This window comes from Microcaecilia unicolor, chromosome 11 (genome assembly GCF_901765095.1).
Source record: "Microcaecilia unicolor chromosome 11, aMicUni1.1, whole genome shotgun sequence".
NCBI lineage: Eukaryota > Metazoa > Chordata > Amphibia > Gymnophiona > Siphonopidae > Microcaecilia > Microcaecilia unicolor.
In genome coordinates this window covers 112,551,201-112,576,295 of record NC_044041.1, presented here as the reverse complement: position 1 = coordinate 112,576,295, position 25,095 = coordinate 112,551,201, and the positions used below count along the sequence as shown (strand labels likewise).

The 25,095-nt window shown below is 45.8% G+C and overlaps 1 protein-coding gene across 1 annotated transcript in view; it reads left to right on the top strand.

The window, feature by feature from the left end:
- Positions 1 to 11,385, top strand: part of GPR137 (G protein-coupled receptor 137) — a 30,023-nt gene extending 18,638 nt beyond the window's left edge. The window contains exons 4-8 of the mRNA XM_030218333.1: positions 1,960 to 2,185; positions 3,062 to 3,211; positions 3,539 to 3,667; positions 6,380 to 6,519; positions 10,655 to 11,385. Coding sequence (XP_030074193.1) covers positions 1,960 to 2,185; positions 3,062 to 3,211; positions 3,539 to 3,667; positions 6,380 to 6,519; positions 10,655 to 10,820 — 811 coding nt within the window. The 3' untranslated portion in view covers positions 10,821 to 11,385. The remainder of the gene's footprint in view (positions 1 to 1,959; positions 2,186 to 3,061; positions 3,212 to 3,538; positions 3,668 to 6,379; positions 6,520 to 10,654) is intronic.
- The last annotated feature ends 13,710 nt before the right edge of the window (positions 11,386 to 25,095 follow it).

The following is a 25,095-nucleotide window of genomic DNA, read 5'->3' as shown; positions in this document are numbered from 1 at the left end:
AATGAGTTACAGTTTAAAAAGTAATTGAAGACGCAATTTTTTGTTACAGCATTCTTTTGAACCATTAGATTTTAGGCTGGATTTGGAGATGGCGAGCAGTATTGTTAAATGTGAAAGTATTTATGTGATATAAATTTTAGTTGTTTTTATTGTGTCTGTATATTTGGAAACTGCCTAAGGTGTAGGCGGGGTATACATTTTTAAAATAAATAAATAAACCTTCTACATCTGGTGATCAAACAAGCTGCAGCATTATTATTCATTTGTAGGGCTTTTGGAATCATCTCAGGTAAACCTTTATAAATCACATCGCAGTAATTAACCCATGTTAAAACAAGACTGCACACCAGGCTAAAATCAGAAGATAGAAGGCTTTACACATGAAGCTTAGAAGAACAACTGTGAATCATTTTCTAAGTACATCATTCTTAAAAGAGATCTGGACCCCCTCCAGACATAAAAATCTGCGCATATTAAAATCCACAATGCCTCCCAAACACCATTAATTTCCATGTTTGTAAAATGTAAAACCATACTGTTAGCAGCCAGCTAATCTGATACTACCTGTAGAGTCCCAACTAAATCATCCCTACAGTAAAAAAAGAAAACTCACCTCCAGGTCAGCCAACCAACACCTTACAGAAAGGACAAAGATACAAACTAAAAGTGTGGGTGGTAATACTGACCCCTGGGGAACTCCAAGCTCCAGAGGTTTCCATTCGGAGAAATCCTTGACAAATACACTCTTCTTTGTATGTGACTAGTAATGCAGCTAATATGAAAGCAGCATTTCAAGATGAGGTCTGGATAGGGTACACTTCAATCAACCTGCCTAGTGGGCTTTCTGTGTGTGTAAAGCTTTAAATAGCAGATCCCACGGCTTTCTAAGCCAGCCGACTGTCTGCACTGAAGCAGAGGAGTAAAGATCCATAATAGTGATTTGGGGGGGGGGGGGGGGGGGGTGGATACCCCAGCCCAGAAGAGGCCCCTGTGGACCTCAGCCCCAGTCCAGCTGACAGACCGACACAGGCATCGCTCAGAGGGAACTTCACTCCTTTCTCTCTCTCTCTCTTTTATTTTTTTGTCACTCTGCTACCCCAAACACAACATTAAGAACCATCAAAACTCTAACCTCAGACTGGGACTGTAGAGCTTACCATGTCCACCATTTGCTAGAGACTGAGAACTACTGACTCTCAGGGGACTGCACAGCATAGTTATAGGTACTCTAAGTCTGTGAATCTGGGTCTCCATGCCACCTGCTGGTCGGAGTGCATAACCCATTTTTGCCGGTTTGGAGGGATGCTATGGAAAATTGTAAGCCCTTGCACTAGTTCAAAGTCCAGTGAGACACTCTTCCAGCTGCTGCATCACTGACCCTAGTGATGAGCATGAGTAGAATCTCATGGACCTAACCAATCTGAGTCACAGAAAGTTTAAGCAGAAGCCAGATATGAAATGACAGTGATAAGCAATGTAGGTAGGGCTCAGTAATGCACTATATAAAAGCCTTTATTAAATGCCCAGGAAGCATTGTGTACAATCTTTTACTTAGATTGTGCCTGCTGAAGCCACATTCCGAGACTAGAAATCACTAATGCAGACACTAGCCACATCCTAGAAGAGCAATGGCACAGCGGATGAGATACCAGTGCAAAGGCAGTCTGATTCACCACGCCCACAGAGTGGCCCTGGCAGGTATGCATTCTAAGAAACTTTGTGCTTGACCAGATGAGGCATGTGATGCAAGTCTGATCTCATTAGAGAATGGCCAAGATAGCAATGATCATGAATTTTGAAGTAAAATCATAAAATGGATTGGGGTGGGTGGTGACAATAGCACCAACTGAGAAGTAACATAGGGTGAGGCCTGCAAGGAGGAAGACCTTCATTTATCACTTTTATCTCACTGGTCTGTATAAGATATTCACCACTGTAGTTTTTTTCTGTTTGTTCCAGATTGGTTGTACGTGCTGCCTGCCTCTTGGCCAGTCTCATTTTCTTATCGGTGAATATGATTTGTGCATTCCTTGTGAAGATTCATGACTCTGAAACGTGGACAATCGTCCTGGTGCGAGTCCTCATCAATGATACCCTCTTTGTCCTGTGTGCCATCTCGCTGGCTTGCTCCCTCTACATGGTTGCCAAGATGTCCCCATCCACCAGTATCTACTTGGAGGCCAAGGTATTTCAGTGGTGGGGAACAGACAGGAAGTGCTGAGGGCTTGCTGGAACTGGTGTCCTTTCCATTAGAGAGTTCAGAATAATGGAGCCATGAATAAAAGAAAGAGGGTCAGAAATTAGTTTTGGGGTAAGGGATTGAGCGAGAGGGACAGATTGTATAGGGGAAAGGAGAGGTCAGAGGAACTCTATGACAACAGGGGAAATATCATGATGGTTTATACCTGAAGTTACAAGTTTGATGGAAGAGTATTCTGGAGAATGTGTGAGCTGCGCTCATCAAGGCTGATGGGAGAGGGGGGGATCAGATAGAGGTATTCCAATAGAGGAGGCATTGTAAAATTCCTGCAAGCTAGAAATGTACTGGAAGTTGCAGGAAGCAGCTGGGTAGATCTGATGTTGGAACAGAAAAATACTTCTGGGTGGAACTGAGTCTCAGGCCTGGTGTCAAAGGTTACATCCTGTTCAGAAAATATATAAGTGGCTTGTCTAATCTTTTTTTTTTTTTTTTAATGCCTACTCTAGAGAAGAGGAGGAACATAGGGATGTGATAGAGACATTCAAAGGTATACATAACGCAGGGGAAGGAAGCCCTTTTCGTAGGAAAGGAAGATTTTAGCACAAAAGAGCTCCAAGGGCTTAGGCGAAACAGAAAATATTTTATTAACAGAAAAGGTTCTGAGTACATGGAACAGCCTTCCAAGAAAGGTCATGGAGGCAAAAGTTATAATAGAATTGAAGAAAGTTTGGAAAGGTACCGAGGACTCCTAAAGAAATAAAGGGAAGACAGAAATTAACCAGACATAACCTGGGCAGAAAAGATGTGGTGTCCATTCCTTCCCTGCCATCATGTTCTCTGTTTCTCTGTCTTGCTGTACAGGGCACAACAGTGTGCCAAACCACCATGGTGGGAGGGGCAGTAATCCTACTGTCCGCCAGCAGAGCTTGCTATAATCTGGTTGCGTTGGCACTGACCCCACACACCAGGATGGATGCTTTCGGCTATGACTGGTACAATGTTTCAGACCAGGTGAGTACTGCCCAGGCTACTTGTGAAAGTAATGCCCTGTTTACCTCTTTATGGATTTTCACAGTATCAGAAGGGCACAATGTGGTGTCCGATCACTGCTTTATCTGTTCAGTTCTTGTTGTGTTACTCCACTGTGGGATGTCAATTTATGGGTGCACTTTTATGGTTTGATATGATACAACTGATGATTTTATGGCCATTTTACATGAATTGTGTTGTAACACTATTGAAGGACAGATATCTCGTATGATAAAATGCTAGCTTGGAAGAAATTTGTAGCTCCTTCATCTTTTGTCTAGAAAAGCACTTCTCTGGCTCTTTCAATAGGCTGATCTCATTACTGACCTGGGTGACAAGGGCTACCTGGTATTTGGTCTCATCCTCTTTATCTGGGAGCTGTTACCGACTGCCCTGCTGGTGGGATTCTTCCGTGTTCGTCGACCTGCACAGGACTTGGTGAGCCAGATATGTTCTTCCTACATTTGCACTCCTACGGTCAAATGCATTAAATGGGTGTATCATACAACTACTGTTATCCAACATCAGTTATTTTACCTGACTTGAAAAAGGTGTGGGGTACCCTTAATGTGTGATATGCATGCCTCTCTGTCTTTCCTGTTCTCCCCCCCCCCCCCCCCAAAAAAAAAAGAAAACAACATTTCATATGTACCTTTTCCCCCTTTCTCTTCTATCCACTGATGCCTGTCTAATCACCCCTTCTCTTGTGCTTTGATTAATTTCTACTCCTCCTACAACTGTTTGTCTCTCACTTTTTCTTCCATTAAACCACTTTTATGAATTATTTAATCTAAACAATGTGCACATTATTTGATTTATTTATTTGATTTTATAGTCCGGCCTATGGACTACACCCAGAACGGGTTACATGATTTACATCCTTTAATAAAAACAGAATACATACAATTTATGATCAATTACACACAGTACATACAAACATAAAATCAATTAAACCAAACTGCCAGCTTAACAATTAAACAGTCCGTCAGAAATCATTAAAACAAGTGAGTTTCTATGGCCTTACGTAAACTTAAAAGATCATTAATGGATCTCACCACAGGAGTCAGCTTATTCCATAACTAAACCAATGAATAAGAAAAAGCTTGTGAACGAGCACATTTCAGCTGGAAAAATCTTCCAAAAGGTAAAAGAGAATGTCTCTCACACTGAAGGGCAGCTGATCAGAAGCAAACGTGGGTGCTAGAGGCTATTAGTGCCATACTAGCGCCCACATTTGCTACCACCCCTTGATCAGAGCCCCTGAGCACGTGAAACAAAATGCTCCCAGGCTCTGACCGCAAGTACCATGCAAATGCACGCTAAACAGGAATTTTATTATTCCTCAATGATCAGTGGGCAGCGCACCAAACCCTTCACAAGCTTCAGAGCTGGTGTTAGGGTTTGCAGAACATTGAGGAGGAATGGGAAGCCCTGTCCAGCATGCATTTGCATGCTAGCAGGCCCTCCATCCCCCCCAATAGAAGCCCCCCACCCCATGCCAGCGACATGGGGGCTGGAGGTCCAGTGCGTGAAATTACATATGCATAGAACAACTGGGCAAAATGTGACTCAGAGAAGTAACATTGAATGTAATTTATCTTCAAAATCAAGCGTGGTACCTGAAGATTGGATGGTGGCCAATGTAATGCCGATTTTTTAAAAAGGTTCCAGAGGAGATCCGGGAAATTAGACCGGTGAGCCTGACATCGGTGCTGGGCAAAATGGTAGAGAACATATATATACAGAACAAAATTACAGAGCATATTCAAAAGCATGGATTAATGAGACAAAGCCAACATGGATTTAATGAAGGGAAATCTTGCCTCACCAATCTATTACATTTCTTTGAAGGGGTGAACAAACTTGTGGATAAAGGTGAGCCAGTCAATATTGTGTATCTGGATTTTCAAAAGGCATTTGACAAATAACGTCATGAAAGACTCCAGAGGAAATTGGAGAGTCATGGGAGAGGAGGTAGTGTCCTATTGTGGATTAAAAACTGGTTAAAAGATAGAAAACAGAGAGTAGGGTTAAATGGTCAGTATTCTCAATGGAAAAGGGTAGATAGTGGGGTTCCCCAGGGGTCTGTATATATATATATATATATATATATATATATATATATATATATATATATATATATATATACACACATACATACATATATATATACACACACACACACTAAATTGTCTGGATTGTAAGCCACATTGAACCTGAATTCTGTTTGGGATAATGTAGGATACAAATGTCATTATAAATAAAATTATCTGCCCCCTCCCCCCAAAAAATAATCTTTGAAAATTAATTCCGTTTTCCTTTTGAAATCATGGTGCTTTCCTCTTTTTCTTTTCTGCCCCTCCCTCCGTCTCCCAACACATACACATTAATGTTCTCCTCTCTCCATCTTCCTCCACTGGTGCTTTGCACTTTCCCATCTTCCCCCACTGAAGTAATTTTGACTCTTTTCTTCCCCAGAATGCACACACAATGCCTTTGTCCTCTCTCTATCACCCAATGCTTTTGTCTCTATATATTCTCCTCCACCCTATTTCAGCACCCTTCTCTTTCTCTTTCCCCTGTATGTTATCCTTCCCACACACAGGTAGCAGGAGAGCAATCAGCATTTCATACTTGTTGCTGCCTCCTCTGCCAGCTTTCATCTCACTTCACAGTCTGATGTCAGATAGCAGCCAGTATAAGTGGGGACTGCAAGCAAGAACAGACTGTTATGCCTTCTGCCAGCAGAACAAAGAAAGATTGTGCTATGGTTGAGCTTTGTGGTCATGGGGTGGGAACGCTGCTTCTGGAGCTGGGCTATTGTGGGAGCATGGAGTCCCCCCAAACTCAAAGTATGATTTGTGCCCTCGTCCCCCTACTAAGGACAGTCCTGGTTAGAATTCATTATATTTGCAAAAAATATGTTTTCATATTCAATACTAAAAGTTTTTGCAAGGCTTCAAGCTTTGGGGAAGTTGGCATACTGCAGTCATGCTGGCATAAGCCTTTGAACCATCTTTTGTGATCTTTTATTTTCTTTCCTTCCCCCCCCCCCCCCCCCCCCCCCCCAATGTTTAGTTTGTTTTTTAGTGAAATTGTGCATAGCTGTGTTAATCACTAGCTGCTTTGCCTGGTTCTTTTTCCATACAGAGTGCCAGCAGGATTATCAGTGGCCCAATCTTTGGCTCAAGGGCCTATTTCTTTGATAACCCGCATCAGTTGGAAGGTGAATTATCAGCTTCCTGGATGTCGTCATCGTGTGCAGAGTACAGCAGAGGGGAACACAGCAGGTAGGAAAACAGAGATTTGTCCATCAGATACACATAATAATTTCTGTCTGTGGGTGTCACTAACACTTTTGCACTACCCCTAACACTCAGGGTTTAAACTCATGGACACTTGGGGGATCCTGCCAAGTACTGCTTAGACCCCACCTGCACCTGAGCATATTCTTCTATCCTGGCAACCCACCCTCTCACCAACAGGTTTTCACCCACCTCTGAACAAATAACCCACCTTACAAACTATTCCCTGATGGTTTCTAGAAACACCAACTAAACAGTTTATTTTAAAAAATATTAAAGTGAACTCTGTAAGTTATAAGCGGGCAATCAACAAAAAGGGAAAAGAAATAGGAGGTTGTACAATAAACACTACTTACCTTAAGATTTCCTTTAACTAACCAGTGCCCAGGGAAGCTCTGGAATAAGGTCTTGACACAGATTTGGTTATTTGTGCATCTCAGTCAGGACCAATAATAGCCCAGGACACTAGCTTCTCGACCAATTGCAATACAGGATATTACAACCCTGTAATTCCCAAAAGAAACAAAGAAATACACTGCCTAAGCCTCAGGGACTGAACAATAATAGGCTAGCTTAAGAGAAAGGTGTTAGGCTCTCTCCCTGCCTATCAGTTCAAACATTGCAAGGATTGGGAGGAAATAATGTCTTAGTGCACCCCAAATCCCCTGTTTTGCCAGCATGGTGTGGGGAGGAAAGAGGGCTGGATCAAGGGAGAGATTCTACCAAAAATACCACGATAGCTACTAAACATTTTGAGGGCCATTGTGGTAATCAAATATTCCTTAGCATCCATGTCAGGCCAGTTCAGAACCTGTGGGTTATGCCTACCAACCAGTAGATGGTGACAGAAACTAATGACTTGTGAGCTCTGCCCTATAAGGGCACCATGCAGCCTCAAATCCTTAACATTTCTCTGTTTCCAGCAGATGGTGATGGGTGGCCCGTGCAGCTCCTACATTGGTCCAGAGGACAGCTCCTGGGCCAATTAGACAACCAGGGCCCAGATGAGCAAAGGTGCCTGGGCTTCAGCTTTAAAAAAAAAAGATAATAATAAACATCTTTAATTCACAGTTGAGGGGATAACTCACGGGAGTCTTGATTCCTTCCTTCAAACTCCCACTCCTTATTCGTTGCTATAAAATAAAATTATAATAAGGAAAACTACAGTTTCTGATTGCAGCAGTGATGCACATTTGGAAGAAGAATCCAAATCATAGTAACCTGATGCTGGGGTCTGCTTTAGGAGTCCGCACTCAAAGAAAAAATAATATGATGAATATTCTGCTCAGTGTGCCGTGGTGGGCAAAAAAGCAAACAGGATGCTAGGAATCATTAGGAAAAGGATGCAAAATAAGACTAAGGAGATTATAATACCTCTGTATCACGCCATTGTGTGACCTCACTTTGAGTACTGCGGTCAATTCTGGTTGCCATATCTCAAAAAAGATAAAGAGGGGCATAATCGAACGCGAACGCCCATCTCCATGGGCATCTATGTCCGAGAACGGGTACGTGAAGGGGTGGGACAGACTGTATTTTCGAAAAACATGGGCGTCCATCTTTCGTTTCGAAAATACAGTTTGTACGGACCAAAATGCCATGGATTTAGTCGTTTGTGAGCTGGGCGTTTGTTTTTTTTTAGCGATAATGGAAAATAAAAACGCCCAGCTCAGAAACGTCCTAATCCAAGCCATTTGGTTGTGGGAGGGGCCAGAATTCGTAGTACACTCGCCCCCCTGACATGCCAGGACACCAACTGGACACCCTAGAGGTCAGTGCGGTGGACTTCAGAAAACGCTCCCACATGCATAGCTCCCTTACCACGGGTGCTGAGCCCCCAACCCTCCTCCCCCAAAACCCACTACCCACAAATGTACAACACTATCATACCTCTTAGGGGTGAATGGGGCACCCACATGTGGGTACAGTGAGTTTTGGAGGCCTCCCATTTACCAGCACAAGTGTTACAGGTAGGGGGGATGGGCCTGGGTCCGCCAGCCTGAAGTGCACTGCGGTACCCACTAAAAGTGCTCCAGAGACCTGCATACACGCAGGCCTCTAGGACTTGTTACTGCTGTATAACCTTGGCACACCAGTTGACACCTGAAGACTAATGTCTTTGAAAAAGTCCTTTATTTGAGTAAGCATGTTTACTCACAGTTAACTGCAGATTAGAGGTTGTGCCCCACTGGCAAAGAGTCTTCCTGGTACTGAGATTAGCAGTAGGTCAGAGCTGGCAGAATGCTGTACAATGCCCTCTTTCAGCAACATTCAAGGGAAGAACTAAGTGCTGTAACGTGGCTAACACATGAAAGGGATCTAAAACTGTGTTACAAAAATGGCCACTACCTCATGGACTACCGGAAACAAAACAGGGCACACTCTGACCCAGTAAGCAGGGGGAAAAGCACCATGGGAGTAGAGCCTACCAACTACCAACATCGTGAGCATTTAACGCAAGCTACTGGAATCACGGAGCCCAATACCCTACACCCACCACAATGCATTGCTGATGTGACTCTGCAGTGCGCATAACAGAAAAGATGTCACATCAGAACCAGGGAAAGGCTGTCACAGGATAGAACACATTCTGCTGTCATGGAGGTGGGTACGGCATTTGAGGCTGGCATACAGGCTGGAACAAAAAGTTTTTAAAGTGGGGTTTTTTTGGTGGGAGGGGGTTAGTGACCACTGGGGGAGTCGGGAGGTGATCCCCGATTCCCTCCAGTAGTCATCTGGTCAGTTGGGGCACTTTTTTGGGACTTGGACCTGAAAAAAAAGGGTCCAAATAAAGCGGACCAAATTCTCGTCAAAAACGCCCTTCTTGTTTCAATTATCAGCTAAAGATGCCCATCTCTCCTCAGCTGATAACCACACCCCAGTCCCGCCTTTGACATGCCTCCGACACGCCCCCATCAACTTTGTTGTTTTTAATTTATAGACTCCTGATGTAGGCCCTCTGGCCGAAACACAATGTTGTGGAGTTTGGTTTTCAATAAACGTTTGCTTCATTCCATCACTCCTGTGGTCCTGTCTTTGGATAGCCTAGTTCTCTCCCACTTCCCTCTTAGTTTGAGTCTCTCCTTGGGACTTTTTGAGTTCTCCACGTACGTGGATTCTCTTTGAAGCAGCTTCTAAAGCCACTGTTGCCTGTTGGCTCAAGGAGAATATATTGAGGGGGAAATAGCCTCCTATAAGATTAAGAGCTCATTCTGTTAGGAGGAAAGCAACCTCTTGGGCAGAGTTATGAGCAGTAGCACCAGTTGACATTTGCAGGGCTGCTGCATATAGTCTTCATTGCATTCATTCGCAAAACACTACAGGCTTGATGTGGTGGTGCAAACAGAGGCTACATTTGATGCCAACGTTATTAGGGCAGGGGTATCACAGGTCCACCCTTGGTAAGGATTGCTTGTCTACATCCCACAGGTTCTGCTGGACTGGTCTGGTAAGTATGCTAAGGAAGGAAAAAAATTAATCTTACCTGTTAACTTTTCTTTTTTAATTTTAGTCCTACCAGACCAATCCAGGGACCTTCTCAAAATTGCTGTAGTGTCATAAGAGTTCTAGTTTAGAAGTACTACTTTAGTATTCAGTTTTAATTCTTAGGCTTTCTGCCCATGTTTTCAAAGTTGTGTGTTCTATTTTTAGTTTTCACAATTGTACAATATAAGTTAGTAAGTTGACTGTACATGTGAAAAGGAAACACCCCATCTCCATTGCTTTTTCAATCAAAAGACCTGAGACTTCATGGTGTCCTCATAGGGCAGAGCTCACAAATCATTAGTCTCGATCTGCTGGTTGGCGGGCATAACTCACAGATTTTGGACTGGTCTGGTAGTACTGAAGATAAGAAAATGAACAGGTAAGACTAATTTCTCCTTTTCTTTTTCATGTAGAATTATCTGTGTTAAAAAGGTATCATTACTACATGCAGTGTTCTGACCTCATACATTCTGCCTAGTTTCTTGGGCGGGTATGTTTACTTCTTTACATAGGGACACTCAGAATGCACTTAGATTTAGTTCCAGGACAGAGAACGTGAAACGTTTGTAAGATAGCCATGAAAGTGACTTTCAGTTCCATTTTCTCTGAAGTATATCTTCTTTTTTCACTGCAGCTTGTCCGGCAGCCTACAGAACAGTAGCTGGTATGGGTCCATTAACAGAGGTGGCAGTGGAGACCACAACTGGTTAATGCAGACCCGCACAGTGCCTCTGCTCTTCTCCCGAGATCACACGCAGAGCAGTCACCACCACAGTCTTTACTCCACCCCTCAGACATAAGTTAGCAGACTTGGGAACATTGAACAAGAAAGAAGCAGACCTAACAGCAAGCGCTTCCCCCACTTTTCATCTCCCTCTTTCCAATATGCCAGCCTTTGTGTGATCATTAAGTGTGGATAGCGACTGGGTCTGCTGGCTGATTTCTGACGGTGAAATTTCCAGGAACCTATGGGGACCACAGGCCTGGTTATTGTAGCTACTGTGTATGATCTAGTAGCAACATGAACAAGCCATCTGAGGAGGGAAAAAGGATTTGATTTTGTGGGTGTTGTACTTGAAGATCTGAGCTTTGGCTGCTGACATTTCTGCTGTACTGAAGGATGCCCTACATATGCAGGTAGTCATAAATCTCTCTTTCCAGCCAGCGTCAGCCATATTGGACTGAGCTTGAGCCAAGTTCATCTCATTCAGAGCCGTGGGAGCAGAACAACTGTTTGAGCATGAAGGATTCAGAATATAGGTGCCTGGGGTACAGCCCCATAATCAAAGCTTTTTGCACATTGTATAATGTTGTTTTGGATTTTTTTTGTCCTTAAAACATACATGTTCCCATCCTGGAAGTATATGTGTAGTTACTCTGTGTGGTTCTACTTTTAGCAGTTTTGCATGAATGGTGCACAGTTCCAGAGGCCTAATGCAGAGAAGGTTTTACAATGAGGTAATCTGTGTTGTTGAGTATTGGGAGGGGGGGGGGGGGGGGGGCTGTGAACTCAGGACAAGCAGAGCCCCCAGTAAGCATTTGGTCACTACAGAGCTGTCTAAAGAGCGAACCAGTAATCGTTCAGCATCTATTACAGATACAACCCTTGAGAAAGTAAAACCCCCAAAATGGGCCGTCATCCTGCTGTCCATAGCTACTGCCCATGGGAAAGTGATGCTGAAGTCCATCAGCTACTAACTGAAAATGTCTCATTTGAATTGTTGGTTCCAGCTCAGTTTGTGCTATCTTGGAGCTACAGTCCCCTGGCACAGAGTACTTTCTGCACTAGATTTATCACTGCACAGAAATGCAGTGGGTGACATGCAACGTATGGCAGAATAGGAGTAAATGGTTGCTGTTTTTATTTTTTGACTCCGCAGTTTCCACTTACACCTTCGGGTTGTTACTTCAGTCAGAACTAGATCTGGGGCCTGAAATCATTGACCCTCTATCTGGCCACTAGGTGTGCTACCGTTGACCCTCCCCCTGGGGGCTGTAAACCAAGGATAGGCTACTGTTTGCAATGAAATGCCATTCACCAGTTAAAAGTGTGCACTCTTCTTAAAGAGTGTACACTGTGAATAAGGAGGGTGCAGTCTTTCACATAGTTCACACTGTTTAAGAAAAGTGTGTATCCTCGACATTTGTTGTGGAATGACCCCCCCCCCCCCCCCCCCCCCGAAAATAATGATGTGAAAATTTTTTGGCTACCCATCTCTACTGTAAACACTATCTGTAGCATCCCTGGCCAACCTAAGCTGGGAATCGGACCCAGGTGTTTCTGCATGGCACTGTCATGAAACCACTGGGGCCGGTCAGAATTCTTTAAAATCTATTTTGTGGGCTGACACAGTGGCAGTATTGTACTGTATGCTGCCATCAGAGCGATCTGAAATCATTTCCTGAACCCAACTTTGGCTCCTTGGCCAATGTTTAGGAGTCTCAATCAGCACTGAACAGCACCATGTTGCTACTGATAGCCAGACTAGATTGTGGGAAAATCCCATAATGGTTATGAAGAAAGGTTTGTGGTGCTTTGGCCACTGGATGAGCTGGCTAAACTGAAGTGGAAGCCTAAAAATAGAGCTGAAAAACTATCAAGGTACAAAAAGAATTTAAAAAAATGGTTGAACTTATATAGTCCGCCCAGTAAGGTGGTTAGGGTTAACTGAAGGAGACCTGGAGGTGATGTGTCTCAGTGGCTGAATTTTAGCCTGGCTGGCTTGAATCAATCACCTGTTCCTCCCATATAGAAAGTGAAATGCAGATTTCCTCCACGACCCTCCAGACCGGTCAAGACGCGTGGGTTATGTCCTCCTACCAGCAGAGGGAGACTGAGAAACACTGAGCTTTTGAATACTGTATATATAACCTGTGCAGTACATCCACTAGCCAGTATTTTCTCAGTCTCAGCAGAGGTAGAAGGACAGCCTGTGCAGTCTTTAATAGTCTGGTGAGGTAGTTTGACTATTCGGTTAAGGGGATTTTACTCTTCTTGCCAATTTATTGGTTTTTGACTATTCCCTGTACGTGTGTTGAAAAAAAAAAAAGTGCTTCGGGGCCCTGGGTCCGGTGGGGCCCAGTTTTTCCCCCTGGGGTGTCACACCTGTTTTCAGGTCCCTCCCCCTGTGCTGCTCTCTATGGAGATGCTGGCAGCTTTGTGCCTCGGCTGCTTTTATTATATTGTAGCCTTGAGTGCCTCCCACTTCTCAGCTGCCAATTTGTGTTGATGTCTCTTTAAGAGCTATCTGGGCCTGTATCTGACTATGAACGGACGGCAGGTTCGATTCCTGTTTATAGCGAGAGAGCAGTGCGAGTGATTGTTGTGGGAAAGAGGTGAGTGAGAATTTTTGGCGCCGCTTCGCACAGCGTGTTGTGAGTTTCAGAGTTATGGCAGGCAAACTCCTCTGGTGTCGCGCGTGTTCGCGCCGAGGAGTAGAATCTTCGGGAGGACAGTGCCGGTTGTGCAGCGAACCGAAGCAGGCCTCGTCGATGGCGGCGCCCCCGGTGTTAATTGCAGAGGTTCCAGCTAATTCGGGGGTGTCGGGGCAGCGGGAGCTCCGGCAGGGACGGCATCAGCGAGTTTAGTTTTGGCAGAAACGCCCGCCATTTTGGATACCGCGCATCCCGCAGAATCAGCTGTTTTTGGCCCTGCTGCTCCTGGGTCGGCTCCGAAAGTGGTACCGGAGGGTCCAGGAGGCGTTGCTTTTCCTCCGGAGTTTGTTTGGACCCTCTATCAAGCCTGGAAGTCGGGACCCCCGCCTTTAGGGGAGGGGTCTAGTTCAGCACTGGCTAAGAGGCCTCGGTTTGAGTGGGACGACGAGGAGGGATTCTCTCCTGGAGGGTCCGAAGGGGCTCTTAGTGAAATAGGGGATTCTGAGCGGTTTGAGGGCTCTCAGGATCCGGATTTGGTGGTGCCTGGAGAGGATCCTTCTGTAATGAGGATTTTTCATAGGGAGGAACTTGCGGAACTCGTTGAGCAGGTCTCTTCCACTCTTAAGTTTGAACAGCCAGAGGCGGCTTTGGGGGAGGCTAGACAGGTGGATCCCTTGGTTAAGGGTATTCAGCGGCAGGCTAGGTCCTTTCCCATGAATAAGGATCTCCGGGATATGGTGTTTCAAGAGTGGCATTCGCCGGACTCTCCCTGTAAAGTTTCTAAAGCGATGACAAGACTTTATCTGCTTCCACAGGAAGATAGAGATTCCTTTAAGGCACCCACAGTAGATGCTGTGGTGACAGCAGTTACAAAAGCCACGGCTATTCCGGTAGACGGTGGGACCACTCTCCGTGATCCCCAGCATAGGAAGCTTGAGTCCTTTCTCAAGCGGAGTATCGATTTGTTGGCCCTGGCTCTGCAGGCCTCGGTTTGTGGGGGGCTGGTTGCGCGGGCGTGTTTCCGTTGGGCCGAGAAGCTTCTTGGTGATTCGGTGGAGGTTGGGACCTCAGGGGTGCAGGAGTTAGCCAAATTGGAGATGGGATCGTCCTTTTTGTCTGATGCGCTTTATGATTTGCTCAGTGCCTCGGCCAAGAATATGGCTCTGCTGGTGGGGGCACGTAGGGCCCTTTGGTTGTGAGGTTGGGTCGCGGACGCGGTCTCTAAAGCTAAGCTGTGTTCGCTTCCCTTTAAGGGGTCCATGCTTTTTGGTGAGGATTTGGATAAGTTGGTGCGCGGTCTCAGTGATGCCAAGGCCCCTCGCCTTCCGGATTTTCGTCCCAAGGCGGCTACCAGGGGTACTTCCTCCCAAGGTCGGTTTAAGGAGGCTCGTCGGTATAGGCCCGGGAGGACTAGTGGGTCCTATAGAGGTCGGTTTTTCCAGCGCACCCAGTCCTTTCGTGGGAATCGGCGCGGAGAACGGGATTTCTCCGCGGGAGGACAGGTTTCAGGGCGTAATTCGCAATGAAGGTGTGCGGGCCCAGGCTCTGGTTCGGGTAGGGGCTCGGCTGAGTCTGTTTTACCAGAACTGGGCCCAAATCACATCGGATCAGTGGGTTCTCAAGGTGGTGCGAGACATATATGCACTGGAGTTCGACAGCTCACCTCCCGAAAGGTTCCTGGAGTCCCCTTCTCATTCGAGGCTCAAGCGGGCAGCAGTGCGGGACACTTTGGCTCGCCTCATCAGTCTGGGGGCGGTGGTACCTGTGCCCACCGCTCAGCACTGCTTGGGCTGCTATTCGATCTATTTTGTGGTCCCAGAGAAGGAGGATGCCTTTCGGCCTATCTTAGATCTGAAGACAGTCAATGCAGCTCTCAGGGTTCCCTCTTTTTGCATGGAAACGTTGAGGTCAGTCATTGTCGCGGTGCAGGAAGGGGAGTTTCTCACGTCTTTGGATTTGACGGAGGCTTATCTGCACATCTCCATTCGTGCCGCTCATCAGTGATTTCTGCGCTTTGCAGTTTTAGGGAAGCATTTTCAGTTTTGTGCTCTGCCTTTCGGATTAGCAACGGCTCCTCGAACATTTTCCAAGATCATGGTTGTAGTGGCGGTGGCCTTGCGGAAGCAGGGTATTCCGGTGCACCCGTACCTGGACGATTGGTTGATTCGGGCCAAGTCCCAGTCGGAGAGCGAGGTGGCTACTGCTCGAGTGGTTCAGTTTCTTCAGTCTCTGGGCTGGGTAGTGAACTTCGGCAAGAGTCACCTGGTGCCATCGCAGTCACTGGAGTATCTGGGGGTTCTTTTCGATACCAGGAACGGTTGAGTCTTCCTGCTGGGCCCCCGGATTCGCAAGTTGCAGGGTCAGATTCGTCTATTTCTGGCGGAATCGGCTCCGACGGCCCGGGAGTATCTGCAAGTCCTGGGGTTGATGGCGGCCACCATAGAGGTACTTCCGTGGGCCCGGGCGCACATGCGGCAGTTGCAGTCAGCTCTTCTCAGTCAGTGGTCACCTCTGTCTCTCAGGAGTTGGACATGCGCCTTCAGCTGTCGGTAATACCACGCCTCAGTCTCCGGTGGTGGCTAGACCCATGCAATCTGGAAAAGGGAATGCCATTGGAGGCCCCGCAGTGGGTGGTCCTCGTCACAGATGCCAGTCTCCAGGGCTGGGGAGCTCATTGTCTCGGGCAGGTAGCTCAAGGTCGCTGGTCTCGGATAGAAGCTCAGTGGTCCATCAATCGTTTGGAAACTCGGGCCATTCAGTTAGCGCTTCAGGCGTTTCAGAGTCTTCTGTTGCGGAAAGCAGTCCGGGTGTTCTGCGACAACGCCACCGCCGTGGCTTATGTCAACTGTCAGGGGGGCACAAAGAGTCAGGCGGTCGCTAAGGAGGCGGCGCTGTTGTGCCAATGGGCGGAGGTTCATCTTCTAGCGCTCTCCGTGGCACATGTGGCTGGAGTAGACAACGTGGAGGCAGATTACCTAAGCAGGCATTCTCTAGACCCCGGAGAGTGGTCTTTTCATTGGTCGGTGTTCAATCGCATTGTGTCGGTCTGGGGAATTCCCGTGATGGCTCTCATGGCAATGGCCCGCAATGCTCAGGTTCAGAGGTTTTTCAGTCGATGGAGGGATCCTCGAGCGGAAGGCATAGATGCGCTCCTGATGCCTTGGCCTCAGGAGTTGCTTTATGTGTTTCCTCCATGGCCGTTAGTCGGTTGTGTGGTTCAGCGCATCGCTCGGTACCCTGGACAAGTGATTTTGATAGCCCCGAATTGGCCGCGCCGGCCGTGGTACGGGGATCTGGTTCGGCTGGCAGTAGCGGATCCTCTGCCGTTGTTAGATTCAGTGGTGTTGTGTCAGGGACCGATAGTTATGCCAGATCCGGATCGGTTCTCGCTTACGGCCTGGCTCTTGAGAGGCACAGGTTAAGGAAGAAAGGTTTTTCGTCCAGAGTTATCGATACGATGTTGAGTTCGCGTAGGCAGTCCACTTCGTTGGCGTATGTCCGGGTCTGGAGAGTCTTTGAGCATTGGTGCACAGGTAGACAGGTTCTTCCCTTTTGAGCGTCGGTGACGGATGTCTTGGAGTTTTTGCAGGATGGTATGGACAGGGGTTTGGCCTTGTCTTCCTTGAAGGTACAGGTGGCGGCTTTGTCGTGTTTTCGTGGGAAGATCCAGGGGAAGTCGTTAGCTTCTAGTCCTGATGTTGTTCGTTTTTTGAAGGGTGTTAAGTTACTGCGACCGCTTCGGCGGCGGATGGTGCCTCCGTGGGATTTGAATCTCGTTTTGAATGCTTTGGTGAGGCCGTCGTTTGAGCCCTTGGTTTCTGTTTCGGATAAGGATCTTTCCCTAAAGACGGTGTTCTTGGTGGCTATTACTTCAGCTCGGAGGGTGTCGGAACTTCAGGCTTTGTCTTGTAGAGAACCCTTTTTGTCTTTTTCCAAGGAGAAGGTTTCGTTGCGCCTGGTGCCGTCCTTTTTGCCCAAGGTGATTTCAGAGTTCCATGTGGATCAAGTTATTTCCTTGCCAGTTTTGGGTGACTTTGCGGGGGATGCGGAGCAGCGTCGACTGGCCAAGTTAGATGTGCGAAGAGTCTTGCGCTGTTATATTTCCAGAACTTGGCACTATAGACTTTCTGATCGTTTGTTCGTTCTTCATGGTGGTGCAAGAAAGGGCGCGGCAGCTTCCAAAGCTACGATAGCAAGATGGTTGAAGGAGTCAATTGCTTCTGCGTATTTGCTGAAGGGCCGCGTGGTCCCTAAGGAGTTTTCGGCTCATTCTACCAGGGGAATGGCGACCTCCTGGGCGGAGAATAGTATGATTCCTCCGTTAGATATTTGTTGAGCGGCGGTTTGGTCGTCATTGCATTCCTTTGTTAAACATTATAGGATTGATGTGCATGCCAAGGAAGAGGCAGGCTTTGGGGCTGCAGTGTTGACCTCTGGCCTTCGTGGATCCCGCCCTTAGGATTTTTACTGCTTTGGTACGTCCCACGCGTCTTGACCAGTCTGGAGGGTCATGGAGGAAGGTGAAATTAGATCTTACCTGCTAATTTTCTTTCCTCTAGACCCTCCAGACCGGTCAAGGCCCGCCCTGTCTGTACTTTAGGCCAGGAGCTCTGCTTGGTCTGTTTTGTCTGTTGTTCTCTCTTGGCAGCTGTTGAGTGTGGTTTCTATGGTTTCAGACTCTGGTGTTTTACCAGTTTTGTTGGTATGAGTCTGGTCAGGTGTGACCGTGTTTGATAGTCCACCTGTGGAAGCACACACGATAAAGGGACACAGTGAAAGAAATGAAGAAAGTGTCCAGTTGGCAGTGACCACGTACAGGGTTGTTCATTGTAGTTGGTGTTTTTGTTTTCTCTGCTTTGTCAGGGTTATACTGGCTAGTGGATGTACTGCACAGGTTCTATATACAGTATTCAAAAGCTCAGTGTTTCTCAGTCTCCCTCTGCTGGTAGGAGGACATAACCCACGCATCTTGACCGTTCTGGAGGGTCTAGAGGAAAGAAAATTAGCAGGTAAGATCTAATTTCACCTTGTTTGCTCAGTGAGATAACACTTCTGCCAGACATCCAGTTATCTTTTTCCCCTTCCTATGTCTTCTGTGGAAAGGGAAGAGAGTGGAGATGGTCAGTTCACTTCATGACATGGAAGGAGCAGTTTTCTTTCCCTTAAGATTCAGTAGTTGGGAAAAGTGGATGCAGTGGAGGATATGAAGCCCTTCATTGCCTTTGAGTACATTAGCTGAAGCCAGTACCTCTCATCACCAAAATATGTATACATCTTGTACTGTTCTTTTTCTCTCTCAATAGTGGGTAATTTCCAAAGGAGCTTGCAAAACATGCATTTGATTACTTGAAATAAAGCTGTCATCTGGGCATGAAGTTGCACCCCAACAAGCAGAAGGATTCAGCAGTGACGATTTTAATTGATGGCTCTTTGCACGCACATCTGAACTATGCATAGAACACGTGGTCAATTCTGTTTATTAAAATGATTCCAACATCTTGTCTCCCATTCCAAGGTTCCCTGGGTGAGCCACTTGCAGAGGGGTTTCAACTCCAGGGCTTGAGCAGCCTACATGTAAGAAGAGGCACAGAAGGTTTATCTTACAGCCACTGATCCCTCTAAGCTGAGCGGGAGTCCTGCAACAGCATTGCTGCAAGTGGGGGGTGGTGTGCTTCAATATTGTGTCTTCAATCACTAGGAACATGCAGGTTCCCTGGAGTCCTGCAGAGCTTGCCTGTCCCTCTGTTGAAAAAGTGATAGTGAAACAGCACCCTCTACTGGCAGGACTGTGAGTGGAGGACCTGCTCTGCTTAGAGGGAACAGTGCACACTGGTTAAAGCAAACAGAACTTGTACGCTGACATGTGTAAGCATAAGAGCACTGAATTGACTATGAATGATAGGATCCATGGAAAGACACATTTGTAGACCAGGCCTACACAGAATGCAGAAAGGACTATTAATTGTTAAAAAAATTCTATACTGTTTCAAGCTTAAAGAGGAGAGCTGTTGCTGGTGCATTTAGAGACAGTTATGCAACTTATTTGCTAACTAAAACACTGGGGTCTATTTAAAAATACAAATCTTTATCACCAGTAGTCACTTGAGAGGGGGACTTTATGGCCTGTTAACACAGCTGGCCTTGTAATGGCCTTGTGCTCTATGCTGAAACCTTGTGCTGGAACAGATATTGTGCATTATTACCAAATGCAATATTTGAAGGCTTCAAAGATGTCAAAAAACAGACATACTGTGAAAAGAAAAACATCTAGAACCATAAGTTCTCTGATTAAAGAGTCTGTTCCTTTAAGCTATCATTTATCTTGTTAAGAGTTGTTAAGTATTGAATAAAGTGACATTTTATGCTTTTGGCTGCAAGCATCCAGTCGGCGTGTTTCATTTCCAACTGGGGCCCTGTTGTGGGTTTTATTGTGCACAGTAAGAAGTAATCTTTTTGAGGATGAGCTGAAGTTTCTCAAAACTGAGAAAACTTGCTGTTAGAAATCTTTGTGGCAAGATGTGCTGGGTGGATTACATACAAACAGCCTTATGGCCTGTCCATTTCTTATCTGCACACTGCTAAAGATACCTTCCAAATGCCAGTGTGACACCTGCAAGATTCCTCCTCATTTAACACAAATGGAATCATGGTTTCTGGCACCCCCACCCCCCCCCCCCCCCACAGCTGCTGATATGATCACCTCCACCACCTTATTTCCACTACCACATAGTGCGAATGTTAGTCTTGTGAGACTTGCATCGGAGTTCCTTCCTTCACAATGCAACTTGAAGCTAAAGATCCAAGACACACATGCGGAAAGGGCTAATGCAAGTGAAAGTGGAAGAACGCTCATGGCAGTTCTGGTGCCCCCAAAAGTCAGCAGCTGCCTGTCCTGCTTGTGCCAGCCTGTTATCTAGGACAAGACTGCTTATTTCTTTATATTAATAATTTACCTGCTCAACTGTTACATAGTAAATGGCAGCAGATAAAGACCAAAAGTCTGCCCAGTAAGGCCTAGAGTATTAGAGACTTGCACAGTGCCACTGTGTGCGGGTTACACCCCTCTATGCCCTTGTTTGGGGTTGTACTTTTGCCGCTCCTTGCAGATTATACCTCTCCACATCTTCTTTGAAGATCATTTAAGATTTGCTTTGATTCTGTTCTCTTGCTATATAGGGATCCTCTGTACTTATCGCATGCCCTCTTGAATTCTGACACTGTTTTTGTGCCCATCATCTCCACCAGGAGGGCATTTCTGTGAAAAAATATTTCCTGATGTTGCCCTTAAGTGTACCCGCTTGCAACTTCAATTCATGTCCTCTAGTTCCTTCTTCAACAAAGCTTTTTTTTTTTAATTAATACCTTTCAAGTATTTAAATGTCTATCATACCTTCTGTCGCTCCTTTCCTCTAGGGTATACATATTCAGGTCTTTCTGGTGCAATCACCATACCATTTTTGTCATCATCTTCTGAACCTCTTCCAAGTCTTTTTATATCCTTATGATATGGCCTCCAGACCTGAACACAGTACTCAAGTTGCACCTCAGCAATGACTTGTACAGGGGCATTATCAGCTTCTCTCTTCTGTTGGTTATAACTCTTTCCTTGCAGTCTCGCATCTTGGCTTTGGCACCATCTTGTTACATTGTTTTGCCACTTTCAGATCCTCGGCTACTATCACTAAAATCCCTCTCCTGGTCTGTGTGTATCAGCCTCTTGCCTCTTATATCGCATACAGCTCCTTAGGATTTCTACACCCCAAGTGCATCACTCTGCACTTCTTTGCATTCAATTTTAACTGCCAAATATTAGACTATTCTTATAATTTTTGTAGATCACTTCTCATGTCCATTCCCTCTAGGAGTTTAATCTGTTGCAAATCTTCATGTCCTCTGCAAAAAGACAATTTTTTTACTTCTAACCCTTTGGCAATGTTACTCTCTATTCTGATACTCTCAAAAATATATATATAGTGGAATTAGAAAAGGTACAGAGAAGGGCGACAAAAATGATAAAGGGGATGGGACGACTTCCCTATGAGGAAAGGCTGAAGCATCTAGGGCTCTTCAGCTTTGAGAAGAGACGGCTGAGGGGAGATATGATAGAGGTGTATAAAATAATAAGTGCAGAGGAATGGGTAGATGTGAATAGTTTGTTTACTCTTTCCAAAAATACTAGGACTAGGGGGCATGCGATGAAGCTACAAAGTAGTAAATTTAGTACGAATCATAGAAAATTTTTCTTCACTCAACGTGTAATTCAACTCTGGAATTCGTTGCCAGAGAATGTGGTAAAAGTGGTTAGCATAGTGGGGTTTAAAAAAGGTCTGGACGGCTTCTTAAAGGAAAAGTCCATAGACCATTGACTTGGGTAAAATCCACTGCTTATTTCTGGGATAAGCAGCATAAAATGTATTGAACTTTTTTGGGATCTTGCCAGGTATTTGTGACCTGAATTGGCTACTGTTGGAAACAGGATGCTGGTCTGTCCCAGTGTGGCAATACTTATGTACTTATGAAAGATGTTTATTAATTATTACATTTGTACCCTGTGCTTTCCCACTAAAAGCAGGTTCAATGCGGCTTACATAGTAATAGGGATTACAGAATATTGATAAAGACAGTAAAGCTAAGTATCGCGAAATAATAAAAGAGAATAGGTGGGAGAGGGACAGGGTGAAGGGAGTAGGAGAGGAGAGAGCAAGTGTAGGTGAACATTGGAAGGGGTGGAGGAGGGGGCGTTATGGTGGGAAAAGTAGTCAAGGTCGTTGTCTCCTGGATATGTGTTGAATGGTTTATAGGATTAGTTTGGGTTATTTGGATAGGCTTGTTTGAATAGATGGGTTTTTAGTGATTTCCGGAAGGGTAGATAGTCATTGATTGATCTGATAGGTCTAGGGAGGGCATTCCTGAGTTGGCTGCCTAAGAAGGAGAAATTGAATCCATAATAAGTTTTATTTCTGAGACCTTTGCAATTAGGGTAGTGTAGGTTGAGGTAAGTACTTGAAGTTTCAGACCTGTTTCTGGTGGGAAGGTCAATCAGATTAAGCATATAGCTTGGAGATTCACCGTTGATAATCTTGTGGATTAATGTATGGACCTTGAAGTTGATACGTTCTCTGATAGGGAGCCAGTGAAGTTTTTCACGAAGGGGAGTTGCGCTTTCAAATCAAGATTTGCCAAAAATAAGTCTTGCTGCTGTATTTTGGGCAGTTTGAAGTTTTTTCAGGATGTGGGTCTTGCAGCCTAAGAAAATACTGTTACAGTAGTCAGCGTGGGTAAGTACCGTGGATTGTACCAAGTTCCGGAAAGTATTTAGGGGGAGATAGGGTTTTACACGTTTCAATATCCACATCATGCTGAACATTTTCTTTGTAGTGGATTTTGCATGACTTTCGAGTGAGAGATGGTTGTCTAATGTCACTCCAAGGATTTTCTGATTGTCAGATATGGGGATTGTGATGTCAGGGCTAGTAAGATTAGTAGGGAGGAGCGCTGAGTGTTGGGATGATAGGATTAGGCATTGTGTTTTCTCTTTGTTCATTTTCATTTTGAAGGCGTTAGCCCAGGAGGCTAGGATGTTAATGCCCAAGGATATTTTGTCGAAGATTTCTGTTAGATTAGATTTAAAGGGAATGAAAATGGTGACATAATCTGTGTAGATGAAAGGGTTAAGACCATGTCTGAATAGAGCTTTGGCCAGGGGTATCATCATCAGATTGAATAGGATCGGGGCTAAAGGAGATCCTTGCGGTACGCCGCAGTTTGGTGACCATGGAGATGAAATGGTTGAGGTTGATTTAACTTAGTAAGATCTTGAGGTGATGAAACCTTTTATCCAATTAATGACGTTTCCACCGATCCCAAGTTTATCCAGTAGTTTGGTTAGAATATTATGATTTACCATGTCAAATGCGCTTGATAGATCGAATTGTAGGAGGAGGATGTTGTTACCAAATGATATTTCCTGTTTAAATTTGGATATTAGATTTAATCTCTATATAATAAAAGGCACCTTGAAGCCTCAAGCCGGAAACTTGAGGCGCCAGAGATATCCGGTTTGGCCAGGAGTGTCTGGCCCGCCCTCGCGTCATGACGTCGAGGGCGGTGCAATGACACTCGGCCAAATGCCATGTCCCCCTGACCCTCGGCGGCCATTTCCCACCTCCAGAGGATAACATCGCTCGCACAACGTCGGAGGGAGGGAGGCAGGGACGCAGGCATCGGTGACACGCGATCTCCTCTTGCCCCTCCGCGGCCATTTTCCAAATCCGCAGGACTCCCATCGCCCCGCACAAACTCTGAGACGGAGGGAGTGACGCACGCAGCCAGCCTGAACATCGGCCAGGCAGCCTGAACGTCGGCTAGACGCAGGGAGCCAGCCTGCCTGAACGTGCCAGGAACGGAGCCAGCTACATCACAGTCGGAGGGAGGGCCACGACCCAGAAAGGTGCAGGAAGGGGGGCCCCTCGAATCTGAAGCTGCGAGGGGGGAAGGGGGAGGGAAGGAAGACAGGGGGGAGGGGGAAAAATGCTGGCCGACGGAGTGACCACCATCCTGAAAGGCCAAGGGAGGGGGGGCCAACACTTCCCTCTCACACACACACACTCATTCTCGCACACACACACACTCTCACTCTGTCACACACACTCTCGCACATTCACTCTCACACACACTCTCTCACACACTAAGATACAGAAAAACGCCGCCAGACGGAGGGCCCACGATCCTCAAGGCTGGGAGGGGGGAGGGGGACGAGAAGGAAATGGGAAAAGGAAACGGGGGGAGTGGGAAGGACGCCAACACATGGAGGGGGGACCCCTGCGGCACACTCTCTTTCTCAAACACACACTCTCACACAGTCTCACTCTCTCTCACACACACACACTCACACATTCACTGTGTCTCTGTCACACACTCACTCTCAAACATACACACTTCGATGAAAACCTTGCTAGCGCCCGTTTCATTACTCTCAGAAACAGGCCTTTTTTACTAGTGTTAAATAAATCAGCCCCATTACTTATCCTGAAGCTTTCCACTACTCATCTTTCTGAGTGAATTCCATTTATCACTACTCTCTGTCTATTATTCTGCTAGTTTCTAAATTAGTTCACCATCTTGGGTCCTAACTTCAGCCCACTCCTATGAGGAACTGTATCAAAGGCATTGCTGAAATCCAAGTAGATTACATCTAGCCCATGTTCCTGGCCCAGTTAAGAGGTCACCCAGTCAAAGAAGTCAATTAGATTTGACATGATTTTCCTTGGTAAAACAATGTTGCCTCAGATTGTGCAACCCATTGGACTCTAGGAAATTCACTATCCTTTCCTTCAGCCGCGCCTCCATTACTTTTTCAACCACCAAAGTGAGGCTTACTGGCCTGCAGTTTTTCACTTCTCTGTTACCATTTTTGTGAACAGGGACCATTCAGCATTCTCTAATTCTGTCTGTGGAACTTTTCCCATTTCAAAAGATCTGTTAAATCTTTAAGAGAACCTGCCTGAACTTCTCTGAGCGACCCTCTGAGATACCATTCAGCCCCATGGCTTTGCCCACTTTCAGTTTTTCATGTTCGTATATTTGTTTTTCAGCAAATGGTGTGTTATTTACTTCATTCCCATACATACCATTGTCAATTGACTTCAGTCCTTCTCCAGGATTTTCTTCCGTGAACACAGAAGTATTTGTTTAGCATGT